Source organism: Phocoena sinus, chromosome 7 (genome assembly GCF_008692025.1).
Source record: "Phocoena sinus isolate mPhoSin1 chromosome 7, mPhoSin1.pri, whole genome shotgun sequence".
NCBI lineage: Eukaryota > Metazoa > Chordata > Mammalia > Artiodactyla > Phocoenidae > Phocoena > Phocoena sinus.
In genome coordinates, this window is record NC_045769.1 from 33,312,929 (window position 1) to 33,334,123 (window position 21,195).

Below are 21,195 nucleotides of genomic sequence, written 5' to 3' on the forward strand. Positions count from 1 at the left end.
TACAGATAACATCATTGGGGAAACTGAAAAAAAAAATGTGTCTATGTATCACATATTAAATAGTAGCATTGTATCAATGTTAAATCTCCTGAATTTGATAATTACTTTGGTAATAGTTTTTAAGTCTTTGTTCATATACATCCTGAAGTATTTGAGAAGAGTCAGAATTTAATTATTAACAATTAGCAAATAACAACAACAGTAATAATAACAATTATATATACACAAAGAAAACAAAATATGCAAAAATGTTTATTGGTAAACATAGGTGAGGAGTATAGGGTGTTCAATCTACTACTCTTGGGACTCTTCTATAAACTTGGGACTTTTTCCCCAAATAAAGTTTTTAAAAATTAGAGAAATTACTAAAGATATTAATTTTAAGTATAAAAATACAAGGAAAAGCAAAGGAATATAAAAGTCTCCTATAGATTTAAGAACAAATTAAAGATGAGAACAAGAATATTAGTTGGTAAGGTAAAAATAAGCATAAAGAGCAAAAGACAGCTTTGTTAATTTCAGTGATAGATGTTCAGGCAGGAAAAAATACTCCGCAAAATCATTAATTTTACTTAAACTGCTACTTCAAAAGATAATTGTTTTCTTTGTTCAACTAAGAAGCTGTGCCTTTATTATAAGACACTCAGGTATTAATAAAAAGTAAAATTGAGTTTTAATTAAACATGTTTCAATTTTGTTCAATTTTACATTGTATACTGGAAAGCTATTATGCATCTTTTCATGTATCAGGCACTAGACTAGGTAGTGAAGTTAGAGAGTTTTTATTCTGAAAGAGTTTTTTCTAGGACAGAAGGAATAAATAGCCAATTATGATATGTGATGACTGAGGTTCCCTAAGAAAGGCACCTAATCTAGACCTGGAAGGACAGGGAAAGTAGGTAGGCAAGGTTCTATAGGATCGGGGGAGGCTGCTATAAGCATCAGAGTGTAAGCTGTCCAGGCAAATGGTGGGAAAGTGTTCCAAACAAAAGAAAAAACAGGAACACCAGTCAAGTGGTAGCCAGAGCTAGGTCACAGCAACTTGTCCACAGCTGTGGTCACAGCCACAGCTAGGTCACAGTAACTCAAAAGACTTACTGAACTGCTTCTACAGATCAAGGGGCTCCCAACGGCTTATGAGAATGTATATTCTTACCGGTAAGACAAAATATCTCAACACACTGAACCTGAAACTACAGAGCAAAGAAAGAGGGTTGCAGAAATGTTCAAGGAAATGCACCCATACTAATTTAAACACGACCTGTGGATTAAGCAGAAAGTAAGCAGAGACTGTATTCATTTCCTTTTTTAAAAAAATTTTATATTGGAGCATAGCTAATTAACAATGTTGTGTTAGCTTTTAATTTTATATTGGAGCGTAGCTGATTAACAATATTGTGTACAGCAAAGTGATTCAGTTATACATATACATGTATCTAGTCTTTTTCAAATTCTACTGTATAGCACAGGGAATGCTGCTCAATATTCTGTAATAACCAAAGTGGGAAAAGAATTTGTATTCATTTTCTATACAACGTGCCCTAATCTCAGCAAAGTTACAGATTTTGAATAAATGCAGAGTTCTACAGAACTCTTCGGTTTAAAAAGTCACAATTTCAGAAAAGATTCATTACTTTTAATGAGTACAGACTCTGCATTTTCATTTCTGTAGTTGCAACTGGAGTATAACCCTCAAGGTAATTTCGAATCCCAAGCATCTACCCTAACAATGGGGCTCAGTTTCAAGAGTATCAGAACAGAAAACAAACTAAGTCCACCAGGAACATCTGGAATTCTAGAAACCAGTATGTAAATCCAAAAAACACTGCAAAGTGTATTTACTTGGTCTTGTAAAAGGATATTCTCTCACAAAGTGCTGAGATCAAGCAACCATCAGTGATGTAAATTTGAAGTCTAAATCAAGATGTACCTTAGCTGATTTTCAACAATCAGTATAAAGAATCTTTTAACTCTTTAAATGATTTTCTTTCTTCACTAGCCATAAAACTTTAACTGTCCTGCTCATTCAGTCCTTTGCAAATATTCCTGGAGTGCTTATTCCATCAGGTACAGTACTAAGTCCTGAGGATGAAAATACAGAAATGAACAAGCCGGACACAGTTTCTGCCTTCATGGGAGCACCATCTAATGAATATGAGAAACATTAAATAAATGACTAGACAAATATTTAATATTTAACTGAGACGCATCATCAACTGGCTCTATGATTTTGGACTTCAGTTTCCTCATCTGTAAGACTAGGGGGTACATCAAATGATCTCTTAAGACTTTTTTAATTAAAATTTTTATAAATTTAAAAGTACAAAACTTTGCTTCCAGAGTCCCTTTGTCAGATATTTACATTTACAGACTCTACCAGCAATAGCATATAATCCCCATCTTGCAACACACGAAGATTTTTGAGCACAAAAATATAAGGTTGGATGGAAACTAAAGTAATCTTTACTGTAACAGATTTTTAAGTCCAAATTCCGTATATTAAATATCTTGTGATGTTCTGAACTGACTATAAAGAGTAAGTGGGAGGGGAATCCCCTGCCAGTCCAGTGGTTAGGACTCTGCACTTTCACTCTCGGGGCCCAGGTTCGATCCCCAGTTGGGGAACTAAGCCACAGGCAAAAAAAAAAAAAAAAAAAAGTAAGTGGGAGAAAAGTATGTGCATATATTATCTGTATGTATCGGAATTACTTTGGGTACTGTTTAAAATGCACATTCCCAAGCCTCAACCAAAACCTACTAGAGAATATCTGAAGGTCAAGCCTGGGGATTGGACTCTTGATAAGCTTCTCAGATAATGCTAATACACACTAATATTTTACATATTTGAGCACAGAATAGAACAAATAATATTATGAGAAATGGTTTCAGAGTGAAACACTTCAAGATAAGAACTGTAATAACCCTACCTGTGTGGCCTTGTCCCGCATGCAAGGAGCAGCTTGCCCATGACCATCACGAGGCCAGTGCCCTGCAAGGTACGGCGCAGCAAGTGTATCCAGGGAAGAGGTACGGCGGATGATGCTAGAGGGGCTGGAGGAAGGCGGTCTTGCTTTGTCACCTAGAATTAACACAAATACATTTATTTTAAAAATAGATTAGGGGCTTCCCTGGTGGCGCAGTGGTTGAGAGTCTGCCTGCCGATGCAGGGGACGTAGGTTCGTGCCCCGGTCCGGGAAGATCCCACATGCCGCGGAGCAGCTGGGCCCGTGAGCCATGGCCTCTGAGCCTGCGCGTCCCGAGCCTGTGCTCCACAACGGGAGAGGCCCACGTACGAAAAAAGAAAAAATAGAGATAAAAATAGATTAGGAAGGAAACAAAGTAGAAACTAAGTAGAGGTTCTCTAACTTAAATACAAAAAGTGAGTAATAAAAAGAATAAGCTCTTGATTCACACAAACTTTGATGAATCTCCAGAGAATTATACTGAGTAAAAATAGTCAATCTCAAATGGTTACCTGCTGTATGACTTCATTTGTACAACATTTTTGAAATGAGGAACTTTTAGAAATGGAAGAAAGATCAGTGGTTGCCAGGGGTCCACTAATAGATAGGGGAGGGAAGGTGAAGTGGCAGGAGAGAAGTAGGTGTTATGAAAGGGCAACATGCAGGACCCTGGTGATAGGGAACTATTCAATATCTTGACTGTGGTGGTGAATATACAAACATACAAAGGAGATTAAGCAGTATAGAGTTCAACACACACACACAGAAATAAGTACAACTGAAGAAATCTGAATAAGAGCAGTGGATTGTACAATGTCAAAATACTATAGAGTTTACAAAATGTTATCACTGGAGAAAAAAGGGCAAAGTGTACAAAAGATCTCCACATTATTTCTTACAACTACAATCATCTCTACAAAAAAAAAAAAGAAAATAATACAAATGTATATCTATCCATTTAAAAAATGTTCATCTTGGTTTTAAGATTAAGTAGGTATAATATGTAAAATACTCATTTATCATTATACCACCTATACTCAAAAGGATATAAGGCAGCTAAGATAAAGTTATAGGTGAAATTCCATTTTAATTAGCTCTGTAAGGCACATATCTTAATCTTTGTTATAATAAATAGACTGTAATAAACCATACTAACCAGCCTATAGGAGCTATACTTAAAGCCACATATGCAAATATATTTTCCATTTCAAGTTACAGGATATGTATTTAGATATAAGCCAAAACTAAAAACAAAACAAACTAAAAAGAACTAGAAGTAATGGGAAGTTAGAGGTGATGTATAAAAAAAGAGTCTCATATCTCTATTTTTTTTTTTTTGGAAGGGAGAAGGCAATAGGCTTACGTAATTTATGCTTTAAAATTTTTTAAATTAAGGGACTTCCCTGGCGGTCCAGTGGTTAAGACTCCGTGCTTCCACTGCAAGGGGCACGGGTTCAATCCCTGGTTGGGGAACTAAGATCCCACATGCCGTGCGGCACAGCCATAATAATAATAATATTATAATAATAATAAATTAAAATAAAAAATTAAGAGGTTTAAAAATATCAAATATATGCATGAGTAGGATTATATTATAATATTATCACTCTAGCTTTATATGGTAACAAATACCTTGTTCTTCTTAAGGCCATATATGAAAACACTTTATGACACCTCTCTTCTACTTATTTCTTAATAAGGGTCTTATATAGTTACAAGTATAAAAGTTCAGTTGCTGGTTATGTGACCCAAATAACAAAAGATTCAATTCCACCAAGATAATACTTTTAGCAGCTGTGTCGCTGATAATCATAAAAGTTGTTCACAAGATGTTCCTCAGATACATAATTTGCTTTCAAAATGGCACAACTATTTCACTACAACAATGCCTAATTGTTTCAAATGTTAACCATCTCTGCATACAGTCTTCCTCTTATAGTTAAACGCAAAATAAATACAGTACATACCCATAAGTTCAAGGAAGCATGTACCCACATTATTAACTGTGACAAGTGAAAAGCAATAAATATATATGTTCACTATTTTTCCTCTAACTAAAAAATTAATCTCTGCTGGGACAGTCACAAGAAGATTGTTCTTGGGCACACACACACACACACACACACAAAAAAGGCACACACAGTATGTAAACTGGTGTATATTCATTAAAATCAAATTGTTAAAAGCTGTCTGACACTTTTCTTCCCTGACTATAACATTGCTTCAGCCACCCACCAGTGCACTGATCAAATAGATCTTACTAACAGGTCTGATTCCATTTTCAAGATTTTAAATTATCCAAGTGCCGACTTTTCAACCAGGCCTCTTAAGACCATTAGATTTTCTATAACAAAATGGAGAACAGAAAAGTTGTACATGGTCACATGTAAAAATACTAAACATTTTCTCTTTTGAACTCCCTTCATTTAGACATTTTTAAGGGTCTGTGAGCCAGCGCTAAGCCCTAGAAATTAAAAATACTAAGTTACAGCCTGCCATAAAGAACACAGAGTGTACATCTAGCTTGTCATCATTCCATTTCAATCCAAGTTCCCAAAATTGACAAGATTTGGTGCCTAATTATGAGGGAGTTTAAGGGAAGGGAGGGAGCCTTAAAGAGTCAAAGATGACTCAAAGAATCCCAACCTACATGAACAAAGGCTGTATTTACAAGGAAGTCCAGAGGAAGAAACTCTTTGACAGCTAACAAGATCCTTCATGATCTGACTTCTTCAGCCTTCCTTTCTTGCCTACACTGCCTCAAATCCCGATCACGCTGAACAACTTGCAGTTCCCAACATGTGCCAGACCCTGCATGCCTACAGGCTTTTGCCTCTGCCTACATAATCCTCATATCCCTTTCCTGGGTTTGGCTAATTCATGTTTAATCTTTCAAACTGCAGTCTGGATGTCTGAACTGAAATTGAAAATTCAGTACAAATGTTTCCTCTGGAAAATCTTACTTGAACGGCCACTCAAACCCCCAAGAAACACAACACCTGGGTCAAAAGCCCTCCTGTGTGCTGCCATAGCATGGTTCACTGAAATGGTCTCTTGACTGTCCCAGTGCTCTAGGAGACAGTGAGATTTTGAAGGGCAGGAATTTTACTTCCACCCCCAATCGAATGATTAAAATAATACCTGACATATATGAAGAGAATGACTTCTAATGTTTCTATCAGCAAGGGCAGGTGCATGCAATAAATTCAGATACTCTTTTGTTAACCCAAAGTAAATCAACAAAAACTAATACTGCATGGTATCACTTATATGTAGAATCTTTTTTCAAAAATCAAACTCATAGAAACAGAGAGTAGGAAAAGTGATTGCCAGGGGTATGGGAAAAACAGGGAAAGGCTGATGAAAGGGTATAAAGTTTCAGCTATAAGATGAATAAATAAGGTCTGAGGTGTAAATGTATAACATGGTGACTACAGTTGATAACACTATATTGTGTAAGTGAAATCTGCTAAGAGAGCAGAACTTAAATGTTCTCTCACACAAACAAAGATAGATATGTGCGGTGATGGATGTGTTAATGAACTAGATGGGAGAAATCTTTTCACAGTGCTTACATATTTAAATTCTTATGAGGTACGCTTTATATATCTTACAATTTTATTTATCAATTATACCTAAACAAAGCTGAGAAAAAGTAAATCAAAACAACAGAAGTTGGGCTTCCCTGGTGGCGCAGTGGTTGAGAGTCCGCCTGCCGATGCAGGGGACGCAGGTTTGTGCCCCGGTCCGGGAAGATCCCACATGCTGCAGAGCGGCTGGGCCCGTGAGCCATGGCCGCTGAGCCTGCGCGTCTGGAGCCTGTGCTCCGCAACAGGAGAGGCCACAACAGTGAGAGGCCCGCGTACTGCAAAAACAAACAAACAAACAAAAAAACAGAAGTTCAAACTTGACTTTGTTCTTTAAAAATCAAGTCTTAAAAGAAGTTAGCTACAGCTGGGTGTGGCATTAAAAATTTCAGTCAATGCCCTGGGCTCTGGAGTTCAGAACTCCCCAACCATCTGCACCAGTTCAGCTAGTTCCTGGGTAACTTCAGGGGCAGTAGTAGAGCATCCCAAACCATGGCCCTTAGGTATTACATTACAAAGGTTCTACAGACCTTGTTAGATTTAGGTATTTGCAGAAATTGATCAGGTACTGGCTTAAAAGCTATATTTCTTGCTATCCACAAAGTCATTTAACAAGCAGAAGGGATAAACTAGACATATGCATTTGCTCGGAAAGGGGAAAAAAAATCTTTCCTTCTTCATGTATAAAAATGATAAATACTTAGTATAAAGAAAACTAACAGTATTTAAAAAAAAACACACAAAAAATCCCAATAGGCCACCACTCAAGAGATAACCGTTTTAATGAGTATTTATTTTCCAGAAATCTGTCTACACTTACACAGACGTACAATTTTATATAAATGAGGTCCCATTAGGCATGCTATTACTTATTGTTCAGAAAGAAAAAGGGCAGGTCGAGGACCTATTGCCACTGTAATAAATATGAATCTACAATACATCACCATTTTTTAAAATTAATTAATTAATTAATTTTGGCTGTGTTGGGTCTTCGTTGCTGCGCACCGGCTTTCTCTAGTTGCGGCAAGCGGGATCTACTCTTTGTTGCGTTGCGTGGGCTTTTCATTGGCGGTGGCTTCTCTTGTTGTGGAGCACAGGCTCTAGGCGCACGGGCATCAGTAGCTGCGGCACGTGGGCTCAGTAGTTGTAGCTCACAGGCTCTAGAGCGCAGGCTCAATACCTGTGGCGCATGGGCTTAGTTGCTCCGCGGCATGTGGGATCTTCCCGTACCAGGGCTCGAACCCGTGTCCCCTGCATTGGCAGGCGGATTCCCAACCACTGTGCCACCAGGTAAGTCCCCACATCACCATTTTTAATAGCTGAATAGTATCCTATTGAATGGATACATCATAACTTAATCCCGTATTGATGGACATTTTCAATGGCAGATATATATCCTTTTATGTTTACTTAATTATCTCAATTTTTTTTTCCCCCAAAAGGATGTAGTTTATTCACATTCTGGCAAAAACATTTCAGGAATAAAATAAGTGGGTAAAAAGAAGAGCCAAGGGCTTCCCTGGTCCATGTCCCCTGCATTGGCAGGCAGATTTGTAACCACTGCGCCACCAGGGAAGCCCCCTCTGAAGTATATTTTGTCAATTTTTTCCAATCTTCCCAAAGATTAAAAATATCATTTTATTTGCATTTCAATTATTGACTTCTATAATATTAATTTTACTGGCAATTTATATTTTTTACATTACTAGTATTTTTAAAATATTAATCATAACCTCTTTTCTTAATCTTAAAGAGATCTTTCCTTCTGATGAAGAAAATTTTTTTGGCTGTGCTGTGTGACTTGTAGGAGGGATCTTAGTTCCCCGACCAGGGATTGAACTCAGGTTCTCCGCGGTGAAAGCAGCAGTGAAAGCACAGAGTCCCAACCACTGGACCACCAGGAAATTCCCAAGGATCATTTAAATTGTGGGAGATTACTTTGATTTCATTTTAGCTTCCTTTTCTTTTATTAAATTCTAGTAAAATTCAATGTAGCTGATTTTTATCTTAATTAGCACACACAGTATGATTAAATTCTTATAAAAGTATATGCCTATTCATCCACTGTCTAAACTTCCTCCTCCTACACACACACTTAAAATGTCTCTGGAAAGAAATATAAAAAACCAATGACAACGGCTACTTCCAGAAAGGGGAACTGGATGGCTGGCAGACAAAGAGGTACAAGGGAGATATTTCACTGTCTTTCTAATTATACCTTTTAAATTTTACATGTGAACTTATTACCTATATTTTAAAAACTCATATTCTTTGATTCAACAACTCTCTATCTAGGCATGTAAACAGAATAATTAAATGTGGAAAAGGGCTTTAAATTTAAAGACATTCATAACATTTGCAATAGTAAATACCATAAATAATACGTCCAAAATTGGAGGTTAAGGAAATGGATGGAAAACATATAATGGAATATTAAAGATATTAAAAACTATGTTTTGAAATGATAAACTTACATGACAACTTATTTATAATCTATTAAGAGAAATGTAGGAAAAAAGTATGTGTTTCCATAATTTATTTCTAACTTCGTATCTTCTTCGGTTATTTCCATGTTTCTTCTTCAGTTAACTTTTCAATTAAGTTTTCAATGAAACATTAACAGATAGCATAATGAATAACTGTTGCAGGCATAGCAGTACCAAATTAATAAATTAACCCTAGTAAGAACTAAATGATTAATTTAATCAAACTGATTTCCTATAGACATGGTATCAAAAAAGGTCTAGGCATTTAAAAATCTAATTAAATTTAAAAATCTAATTTACAATAACCAGGACATGGAAGCAACCTACATGTTCATCGACAGAGGAATGGATAAAGAAGATGTGGCACATATATACAACGGAATATTACTCAGCCATAAAAAAGAATGAAATAATGCCATTTTTAGCAACATGGATGGACCTAGAGATTGTCATACTGAGTGAAGTAAGGCAGACACAGAAAAGACAAATACCATATGATATTGCTTGTATGTGGAATCTTAAAAAAAGGGTACAAATGAACTTATCTACAAAACAGAAACAGAGTTACAGATGTAGAAAACAAACTTATGGTTACTGGGAGTAAGTGGGGGAGAGGGATAAATTGGAAGATTGGGATTGACATATACACATTACTATATAAAAAATAGATAACTAATAAGGACCTACTGTATAACACAGGGAACTCTACTCAATACTCTGTAATGGCCTATATGGGAAAAAGAATCTAAAAGAGTGGATATAGGCACATATACACAATGGAATATTACTCAGCCATAAAAAGAAATGAAATTGAGCTATTTGTAATGAGATGGATAGACCTAGAGTCTGTCATACAGAGTGAAGTAAGTCAGAAAGAAAAAGACAAATACCGTATGCTAACACATATATATGGAATTTAAGGGAAAAAAATGTCATGAAGAACCTAGGGGTAAGATAGGAATAAAGACGCAGACCTACTGGAGAACGGACTTGAGGGTATGGGGAGGGGGAGGGGTGAGTTTTGACAGGGCGAGAGAGAGTCATGGACATATACACACTAACAAACGTAGTAAGGTAGATAGCTGGGGGGAAGCAGCCGCAAGGCACAGGGATATTAGCTCGGTGCTTTGTGACAGCCTGGAAGGGTGGGATGGGGAGAGTGGGAGGGAGGGAGACGCAAGAGGGAAGACATATGGGAACATGTGTGTATGTATAGCTGATTCACTTTGTTATAAAGCAGAAACTAACACACCATTGTAAAGCAATTATACCCCAATAAAGATGTTTAAAAAAAAAAAAAAAAGAGTGGATATATGTATATGTATAACTGAGTCACTTTGCTGTACAGCAGAAACTAACACAACATTAAAAATCAACTACATGCCAACAAAATTTTTTTTAAAATCTATTTAGTAATTATTCTTTTGTTAAACATAAGGTTTAATTTACGTAAAATTAACCCTTTTTAGTGTACAATTTTGAAGAGTTTTGAAAAATAAATATACCCATTTAATCACCATCACAATCAAGATCTAGAATATTGCCATTATCCTAAAATGATTCCTCATGCTCCTTTGATGTCAACCTCTCCACCCTTGGGCTGAGGTAAACTCTGACCTGCTCTCGTCAGAGGTAAGTTTTGCCTTTTTTAAAATGTCATATAAATGTAATCATATAGTATATACTCTTTTGTGTCTGACTTCTTTCACTCAGTACAATGCCTGTGAGATTCATCCTTTTGTGTATTAGCAGTTCATTCCTTTCTACTATTGCTGAAGAGTACTTCATTGAATGGAAATACATGATGGTTACTTTTTTTTTTTTTGTGGTACATGGGCCTCTCACTGTTGTGGCCTCTCCCGTTGCAGAGCACAGGCTCCGGACGCGCAGGCTCAGCGGCCATGGCCCACGGGCCCAGCCACTCCGCGACATGTGGGATCTTCCCGGACCGGGGCACGAACCCGTGTCCCCTGCATCGGCAGGCGGACTCTCAACCACTGTGCCACCAGGGAAGCCCCATGATGGTTACTTTTATGTCAACTTGACCGGGCCATGGGGTGCCCAGATAGGTGGTTAAACATTATTCTTGGTGTGTCTGGGAGGGTGTTTCTGGATGAGACTAATATTTGAATTGCTGGACTAAGTAAAGCAGATTGCCCTCCCCAACATGTATAAGCCTCATCCAATTCACAGGAGACCTGAATAGAAAAAGGTTGGGTAAGGGAAAATCTGCTCTCTCCCTGCATGACTGCCTTCAAGCCAGGACACTGGTCTTCTGCCTTCAGACTCGGACTCAGCACCAGTTCTCCTGGTTCTCAGGCCTTTGGACTCAGACTGGAACTATATCACTGACACTTCTGGGTTTCCAGCTTGCAGACTGTGGATGGTGGCACTTCTCAACCTCCATAACCACGTGAGCCAATTCCTTATAATAAATCCCTAACTATCTATCTACCTACCTATCTCTCTAATGTGTCAATAGGATGTAAATATATATTGATATATATATGATACATACAATATACACTGTATATCCTATCAGTTATGTTTCTCTGGAGAACCCAGACAAATGCAATATACTACAATTTGGTTATCCAATTGCCTGTTGATGGACATTTGGTTTGCTTCCTGTGTTTCACTACTAAAAATAAAGCATTCCTGGACAAGTCTTTTTGTTGATATATGTTTCCATTTTTCTTGGAGAAATAGTGGAAATGCTGGGTCAAAGGATAGTAGGGTCTCACTTTTTATTTCACTGCCAAAACGTTTTCCAAACTGGTTGTACCATTTTACATTCCAACCAAGAGTACATAAGAGTTGCAGTTACTCACACCCTCATCAACATTTAGTATTGTGAGGTTTTTTTCCATTTTAGTTATTCTAGTAAATGTGTAAAGGTATCTCACTGTGGCTTTAAATTACATTTCCCCAATGACTAATGAGATTGAGCACTTTTAAGTGCTTTTTGGCCGTTCATATGTCTTCTTTGGTGAGGTGTCTGATCAAATCCATTGTCCCTTTTTTAATTTGGTGATTTGTCTCAAACTGGACTCATGTATTCTGGATGCAAGTCCTTTGTCAAATATATGTATGTGAGCATTTGTGCCTAGTCTGAGGTGTGTTTTAATTTTAATAATGTTTTCTGAAAAGCAATTTTTAATTTCAATATTATACAATTTATCAACTACTTCTATTAGTAGTTTGTGTGTTAATAGTTCTTTGTGTCTTAAGAAATCTTTGCCTACCCCAAGATCAAGAAGATTTGCTCCTATGTTTTCTTCCAGACATTTACCAATTTTAGCTTTCAAATTTAGATCTTTGATCCATTTAGATTTCATTTTTGTGTATAGTTTGAGGAAAGGGCCAAAGATTACCCCCTCTACCATCTGTTTCAGAACCATCTGTTGAAACTTTACTGAAATGTGTGGGCTATTTCTAGATGTTCTGTTCTACTGATCTCTCTGCTCACAGGCAGTAGAGTATAAGCTTGTCAACTGTAATTATTATTTTTCACTATTGTTTTGACTATTTGTGTTTCAACATAAATTTTAGGTCTTTGCATTTTCATGTAAATTTTAGGTTTAATAGTAAAAAATATATGTATACTTATTTTTTCGTATAAATTTTAGGACCAGAATGGCAGTTATGAGAGCTGAATCCTTGGTTTGTTCTGATCTTACGAGTGTAAGATATTAGCTGTAGGCTTACATTATACATTTATATGTAATATAATAAAGCTGTCTTTTGTTCCAAAGTTCTCTTCTAGTCCTAGTTTCCTGAGAGTTTTTAACAGGAAAAGATGATGAATTTTGTCAAATACATGTTCTGCATAAACTGAGATAATCACGGTTTTCCTTCTTTGCTCTTAGATAACAGGCTGAAATACAGTTGATTCTCATTACTCATGGTAGTTATGTTCTATAAAGTTGTCGAGAACTCTGAAACAACTGCTCCTGGGAGAAATACAGGGTTAGACCCCTGCAAGCTTCTGATCACGTTTTCATCAACCAATCAATACATAAACTTGTTTTATGTGTGTTCTGTTTAAAGACGCCTTATTTAATATATATGACTGATTCATTAACATTGAAATCATGGCCAACAGCACTATAATTCAGGCCTGAACAAAATTTATCTAATGTATATTTTCTCCGTAAGACACATAATCATCATCTTGTGTTTAGGAACACTAGACAGCACTTCAGCACTACAGTTGAAAGCCATTTTAAAGAAAAAAATCAACAAAAGGAAAAAATGAGAAATATATGGCACTAAATAGACTGTGAAGAGGATACTTGTTTACAGTATGAGAGCTGAAAGAAGGCAGAGTGCTTTGTTCGACCCCATTTGAGAATGTACACATTGGGCCACTCAAACTTCTCATGAATGTCTGTGAATGATTGCACAAATATCGTGAGTTTTGATTTTGGAATTACAAATAAATTTTCACTAGTGGGAAAATTTTCAAATATGGATTTGCAAATAATAAGGATTGACCGTATATAGCTAGGTTTTGGGGTTTTTTTTTTACTGCTAAACCAAACTTGTACATTTGGCAGAAATTCCACTTAGTCATGATCTATCGTCGTCATATTTACATTTATATTGCTGGATCAACGTGCTGTATTTTGTTAAAGAGCTTTGTATTTGTATTCATGAAGGATATTGTCATGTACTTTTCTTACAATGTCTTTGTATGGCTTTGGTATTGGGGTAATAATACCTCATGAAATGAGTTGGGAAATGTTATCTTCTATTTTCTGGAAATGTTTAAGGGCAGTTAGTATTATTTATTTCTTAAAAGTTTGATGGAATTCACCGTTGAAGCCACCTGGCCTAGAATTTTCTTTATGAGAAGGTTTTAAATTATGAATTCAATTTCTTTAGTAAATACAGGGATAAAGGGACATTCAGATTTTCGATTTTATCTTGTGTCAGCTTTGATGGTCTCTTTTAAGGAATTTGTCTACTTCCTCTAAGTTGTTGAATTTACTGGCATAAAGTCCACAATGATCCTTTACTATGCTTTTAATTTATATAGTATCTGTAGTAATATCCCCTCTTTCATTCCTGGCATTGGCAATTTGTACCTTTTTTTCCCTTAATCAATCAAACTAAAGGCTTATCATTTTTATTTATCTTTTCAAAGAACCAGATTTTGATTTCACTGATTTTCTCTATTTAGCAGTTTTCTAAATTCACTGATTTCTGCTCTTATCTTTACTTCCTTCCTTCTACTTACCTTGGGTTTAATTTGCTCATCTTATTCTATCTTTTTAAGGTAGAAGCTTAGAAAATTATTGACTTTAGACTTTTCTTCCTTTCTAATATAAAGCATCTTTCAAAGCTATACATTTCCCTTAGCTATATCCCCCAAAATTTATGGTATGTTTTCATTACCACTCAGCTCAAAATATTTTTTAATTTCTCTTGTGATTCTTTGCCCCTTGGATTATTTAGAAATGTTTTTTCAATTTCCAAATGTTTTGGAGAGTTTCCATTTATCTTTCTGTTATTGATTTCTAATTTCACTCTCTTTTGATAAGAGAACATATTCTATATGATTTCACTCCTATTAAAGTTAATAAGACTTATTTTATGTCTCAGCACATGGTTTATCTTAGTGAATGTTCCACGTGCAGTGGAAAAGAATGTGTACTATGCTGTTGCTGAGTGCTCTAAACATGCAAATTAGGTTATATTTGTTGATAATGTTGCTTAAGTCTTCTAACAGCTTACTAATTTTCTGTCTACCTGTACTATTAGTTCTGGGAAAGGAATGTTGGCCTCCATTTCATGAATTTTGAAGCTTACTAATGAAAGCGTACACTTAGAATATACCTTCTTGATGAACTGACCCCCTTGCCATTATGAAATGTCCCTTTTTCCCTTATTTTTAAGTCTACTTTAAATAGTAATCAGTACTCCAGCTTTCTTATGTTCAGTTTTGTACAGTACATGTTTTTTCATCATTTTACTTTTAACCTACCTGTTTCTTTATAAAGTCTTTAGCCCACATATCCGGATCTTGCTCTTTCCTAAATCCAGTCTGACAATCTGCACTTTAATTAAAGTGCTTAGACGACTTAATATTGATATAGTCATAGCAATCTACCATCCTGCTATTTTCTATTTGTCCCACCTGTTTTATTTTCTTTTTCCCTCTTTTCCTAAGTAATTTTGGCTTGAGCATTTTTAGTGACTCATATACTCTATTGATACATTAGCTATACTTTTACTTTTTGCTTGGTTGCTCTAGGGTTTCACAAAGTGCCTTATCACAGTCTACCTTCAAATAAAATTACATCACTTTACATATAACATAAGACTCTAAGGAAGGCGATGCTTTCATTGCTGCCTCCTGTCCTTTGAGCTACTGCTGTCGTATATTTCATGTATACATTTAATATTAATATATGTTGTTACTATTTAGCTTTAACCAGTTATCTTCTAAATAAATCAAATGATGACAAAAAAGTCTTTTATTTACTCATTTACTATTTCTGGTGTTCTTTATTCCCTTGTGTAAATCCAAGTTTTGATCTGTTATCATCTTCTTTCCACATGAAGAACTGGCTTTAATATTTCTTGTAGTTCAAATTTGCTGACAAAGAATTCTCTCAGATTTTGATGTGTGAAAAAGTATTTGGCCTTCATTTTGAGGGATACTTATGCTGGGTATAAAATTCTATCTGGGTTTATAGTTTTATCTTTTAGTACTTTAACGATATCATTCCATTATGTTCTGTAATATATTATTGATATTTCAAGCAAGAAATTTGTTATCTCTTTTTTTTTTTTGCGGTACGCGGGCCTCTCACTGCTGTGGCCTCTCCCGTTGCAGAGCACAGGCTCCAGACGTGCAGGCTCAGTGGCCATGGCTCACGGGCTCAGCCGCTCCGCGGCATGTGGGATCTTCCCGCGCCGGGGCACGAACCCGTGTCCCCTGCATCGGCAGGCGGACTCTCAACCACTATGCCACCAGGGAAGCCCTATCATTTTTTGTTCCTCTGTAATAAAATACTTTTTTCTAGCTGCTTTAAATTTTTTTTCTCTAACACTGGTTTTCAGCCATTTAACTATGATGTGTCTTAGTATGGTCATCTTTGTGTTTATTCTGCTTGAAATTATTGAACCTCTTGGATTGGTAGGTTTACAGTATTTATAAAGTTAGGAAATTTTTCAGTCACTATCACTTTAAACTTTTTTTTTTTTGCCCTCCCCCTTCTTCTGGGAGTAGAATTAGACCCACACTGTCTCCTAGATCACAAAAGTTCTGTACAGATTTTTTTTTAAGTTGTTCTTTTCTCTGTGTTTAATTTTTGGGTAGTTTCTTGCTATATCTTCAAGTTCATTGATCTTTTCCTCATCAGATAAGAAACTGCTGTTATCTCCTGTTAATCACAATCAGTGAGTTTTTCATTTATTGTGTTTCTCATCTCTGCAAATTACATTCAGTTTTTAATATTTTCATTTTCTTCTCATTACATTCATATTTTCTTTTAAATCTCTGAGCATTCTGAGCATATTTATAATGCCCATTTAAAAGTTTTTGTCTGCTAAGTCTATCATCTTTGTTATTCTTAGCCTGTTTTGGCTGCCTTAAGTTCTCCTGGTGTTCACATTTTCCTGATTCTAGTAATTTTTTATTGCAAGATGTACACAGTGTTATACATTTAAGTGTCTGGATTTTGTTATTTTTTTCTTTTTTTTTTTGTGTTATGCGGGCTTCTCACTGCTGTGGCCTCTCCGGCTGTGGAGCACAGGTTCTGGACGCGCAGGCTCAGCAGCCATGGCCCACGGGCCCAGCCGCTCCACAGCATGTGGGATCCTCCCGGACCGGGGCATGAACCTGCGTCCCCTGCATTAGCAGACAGACCCCCAACCACTAGGCCACCAGGGAAGCCCCTGTTATTTTCTTTTGAAGATTGTTGAGCTTTGTTTTGAAAGTCACTTAAGTAATTTGTGGATCAGCTTGATCTTTGAAGTCTGCTATAAGTTTTAGGAAAGATTGGGGGTAGACATTACTTCAGACTAGTTTACTCCTACTACTAAGGCATGGACATTTGGGGGTCTCTACTGAACATACTGGATGGTCAAAAAAGGTCTCACCACTCTGGTCAGTGCTTGAGCAACTCCCCAGCTCTAGAAATTACTCAACTTGTGGCTCCTCAGGCAATCCCTGCCCAGCTTCAGAGAGTTCCATTCTATATACACACATCCTACACACTTGTTTAGCAAAGGCTAAAGGAAATCCCTATGCAGATTTCTAGAACTTTTTTCTACTGAGCTTCCTCTCCTCTGCAACTCTGTGCAGCAATTTTCAGCCACTTCAACCTCTCTGAACTACAGTCTCTATCTCTCCAATTAAACAAGACACCATGCCCTGAGATACCCACTGCCTGCACCATGATCTGAAATGTGTCTTTTAGCAGAAATCCAGGGCAATTATAGCACTCACCTTACCTGTTTCCTTTTTCTTAGGAATCACATTCCCACACTGCCTGTTGTCCAATATCTAAAAATAGATATTTGATATCCTGTGTCCAATTTTCTAATTGTTTACCATAAGAGGTTAAGTTCAGAAACTGTTTCCCCTCATGGCAAGAAGTAGAAGTCATTTCATGTCCAAGTAATTATACTTTAAACTCAAGTGATTCCTGATGTATCATCCAGGACTATAAACAAATCTTTTATTTTTTAAAATTTTATTTATTTATTTATTTATTTATGGCTGTGTTGGGTCTTTGTTTCTGTGCGAGGGCTTTCTCTAGTTGCAGCAAGTGGAGGCCACTCCTCATCACAGTGTGTGGGCCTCTCACTATCATGGCCTCTCTTGTTGCAGAGCACAAGCTCCAGACGCGCAGGCTCAGTAATTGTGGCTCACGGGGCTAGTTGCTCCGCGGCATGTGGGATCTTCCCAGACCAGGGCTCGAACCCGTGTCCCCTGCACTGGCAGGCAGATTCTGAACTACTGAGCCACCAGGGAAGCCCCTAAACAAATCTTTTGCTTAGCAAGTTGTCTTATGCATGGAACAGCTTTTAATGCATATAGAATTACATAATGAGGAAAAAATGAAAATGAAAAATAAAGGAAAAATGAAAAACCTAAATAAAATTAGCATTTGCTGAGCAATTAATATACATCAGGCACTGTGCTAATTGCTACCATGTATTACCTCATTTAAACTCAAAAAACGCTCTGAGATAGAGATACTCAATTCATAGATTCAATAAATCTTTATTAAGCATCTATTATGAGCCCAGACTCTTCTAGGTACTGGTGATACAGTAGTGAACACAAAAGTCAAAATGCACAATCTTTAGGAGTTTATTATTAATCCCATCCTCTAGATGAGGAAACTGAGGTTTAGAAAAGTTAAGTAAATTACTACCATTACACAATAAGAACCAGAGCCAAGACCTGAGTGTAGATCTCTTTAAAACTAGACTGGCAGTCTCTCCAATCAGGAAACTTGCACAAGCTGCTTAGATAGTTTCAGCCACAGAGAGCAGACAGTAGAAGCAAGAAGAACTACAATCCTACAGCCTGTGGAACAAAAACCACATTCACAGAAAGATAGACAAGATGAAATGGCAGAGGGCTATGTACCAGATGAAGGAACAAGATAAAACTCCAAATAAACAACTACATAAAGTGCAGATAGGCAACCTTCCAGAAAAACAATTCAGAATAATGATAGTGAAGATGATCCAGGACCTCGGAAAAAGAATGCAAGTAATGTTTAACAAAGACCTAGAAGAATTAAAGAACAAACAAACAGAGATGAACAATACAATAACTGAAATAAAAACTACACTCCAAGGAATCAATAGCAGAATAACTGAGGTAGTAGAAAGGATAAGTGACCTGGAAGACAGAATGGTGGAATTCACTGCTGTGGAACAGAAATAAAGAAAAAAGAATGAAAAGAAATGAAGACAGCCTAAGAGACCTCTGGGACAACATTAAAGGCAACAACAGTCGCATTATAGGGGTACCAGATGGAGAAGAGAGAGAGAAAGGACCAGAGAAAATGTCTGAAGAGATTATAGTCAAAAACTTCCCTAACATGGGAAAGGAAATAGCCACCCAAGTCCAGGAAGTGCAGAGAGTCCCATACAGGATAAACCCAAGGAGAAACACGCCGAGACACACAGTAATCAAACTGGCAAAAATTAAAGACAAAGAAAAATAATTGAAAGCAGCAAGGGAAAAACAACAAATAACATACAAGGGAGCTCCCATAAGGTTAACAGCTGATTTCTCAGCAGAAACTCTACAAGCCAGAAGGGAGTGGCATGATATACTTAAAGTGATGAAAGGGGAGAAACTACAACCAAGATTACTCTACCCAGCAAGGATCTCGTTCAGATTTGATGGAGAAATCAAAAGCTTTACAGACAAGCAAAAGCTAAGAGAAATCAGCACCACCAAACCAGCTCTACAACAAATGCTAAAGGAACTTCTTTAAGTGGGAAACACAAGAGAAGAAAAGGACCTACAAAAACAAACCCAGAACAATTAAGAAAATGGTCATAGGAACATACGTATCAATAATTACCTTAAATGTAAATGGATTAAATGCTCCAACCAAAAGACACAGGCTTGCTGTATGGATACAAAAACAAGACCCATCTATATGCTGTCTAAAAGAGACCGACTTCAGACCTAGGGACACATACAGACTGAAAGTGAGGGGATGGCAAAAGATATTCCATGCAAATGGAAATCAAAAGAAAGCTGTAATAGCAATACTCATATCAGATAAAACAGACTTTAAAATAAATAATGTTATAAGAGACATGGAAGGACACTACATAATGATCAAGGAATTAACCCAAGGAGAAGATATAACAAATATAAATATATATGCACCCAACATAGGAGCACCTAATACATAAAGCAACTGCTAACAACTATAAAAGAGGAAATCGACAGTAACACAATTTTAACACCTCACTTACGCCATTGGACAGATCATCCAAAATGAAAATAAATAAGGAAACAGAAGCTTTAAATGACACAACAGACCAGATAGATTTAATTGATATTTATAGGATACTCCATCCAAAAACAGCAGATTACACTTTCTTCTCAAGTGTGCACGGAACATTCTCCAGGATAGATCACATCTTGGGTCACAAATCAAGCCTCAGTAAGTTTAAGAAAATTGAAATCATATCAAGCATCTTTTCTGACCACAACGCTATGAGATTAGAAATGAATTACAGGGGAAAAAATGTAAAAAACACAAACACATGGAGGCTAAACAATACGTTACTAAATAACTAAGAGATCACTGAAAAAATCAAAGAGGAAACAAAAAAATACCTAGAGACAAATGACAACGAAAACATGATGATCTAAAACCTATGGGATGCAGCAAAAGCAGTTCTAAGAGGGAAGTTTGTAGCTATACAAGCCTACCTCAAGAAACAAGAAAAATCTCAAATAAACAATCTAACCTTACACCTAAAGGAACTAGAGAAAGAAGAACATACAAAACTCAAAGTTAGCAGAAGGAAAGAAATCATAAAGATCAGAGCAGAAATAAATGAAATAGAAACAAACAAAACAATAGCAAAGATCAATAAAACTCAAAGCTGTTCCTTTGAGAAGAAAAACAAAATTGATATATAATTAGCCAGACGCATCAAGAAAAAGAGGGAGAGGACTCAAATCAATAAAATTAGAAATGAAAAAGGAGAAGTTACAACAGACACCACAGAAATACAAAGCATCCCAAGAGACTACTACAAGCAACTCTATGCCAATAAAATGGACAACCTGGAAGAAGTGGACGAATTCTTAGAAAGGCATAACCTTCCAACACTGAACCAGGAAGAAATAGAAAATATGAACAGACTAATCACAAGTAATGAAATTGAAACTGTGATTTAAAATCTTCCAACAAACAAAAGTCCAGGACCAGATGGCTTCACAGGTGAATTCTATCAAACATTTAAAGAAGAGCTAATACCCATCCTTCTCAAACTCTTCCAAGAAACTGCAGAGGAAGGAACACACCCAAACTCATTCTATGAGGCCACCATCACCCTGATACCAAAACCAGACAAAGATACTACAAAAAAAGAAAATTACAGACCAATATCACTGAGGAATATAGATGCAAAAATCCTCAACAAAATACTAGC

General features: G+C 36.5%; 1 protein-coding gene across 1 annotated transcript in view; it reads right to left on the bottom strand.

The window, feature by feature from the left end:
* The window catches only part of FAM117B (family with sequence similarity 117 member B), a 96,922-nt gene that overhangs the window by 44,247 nt on the left and 31,480 nt on the right, over positions 1 to 21,195 (bottom strand). The window contains exon 2 of the mRNA XM_032638023.1: positions 2,928 to 3,079. Coding sequence (XP_032493914.1) covers positions 2,928 to 3,079 — 152 coding nt within the window. The remainder of the gene's footprint in view (positions 1 to 2,927; positions 3,080 to 21,195) is intronic.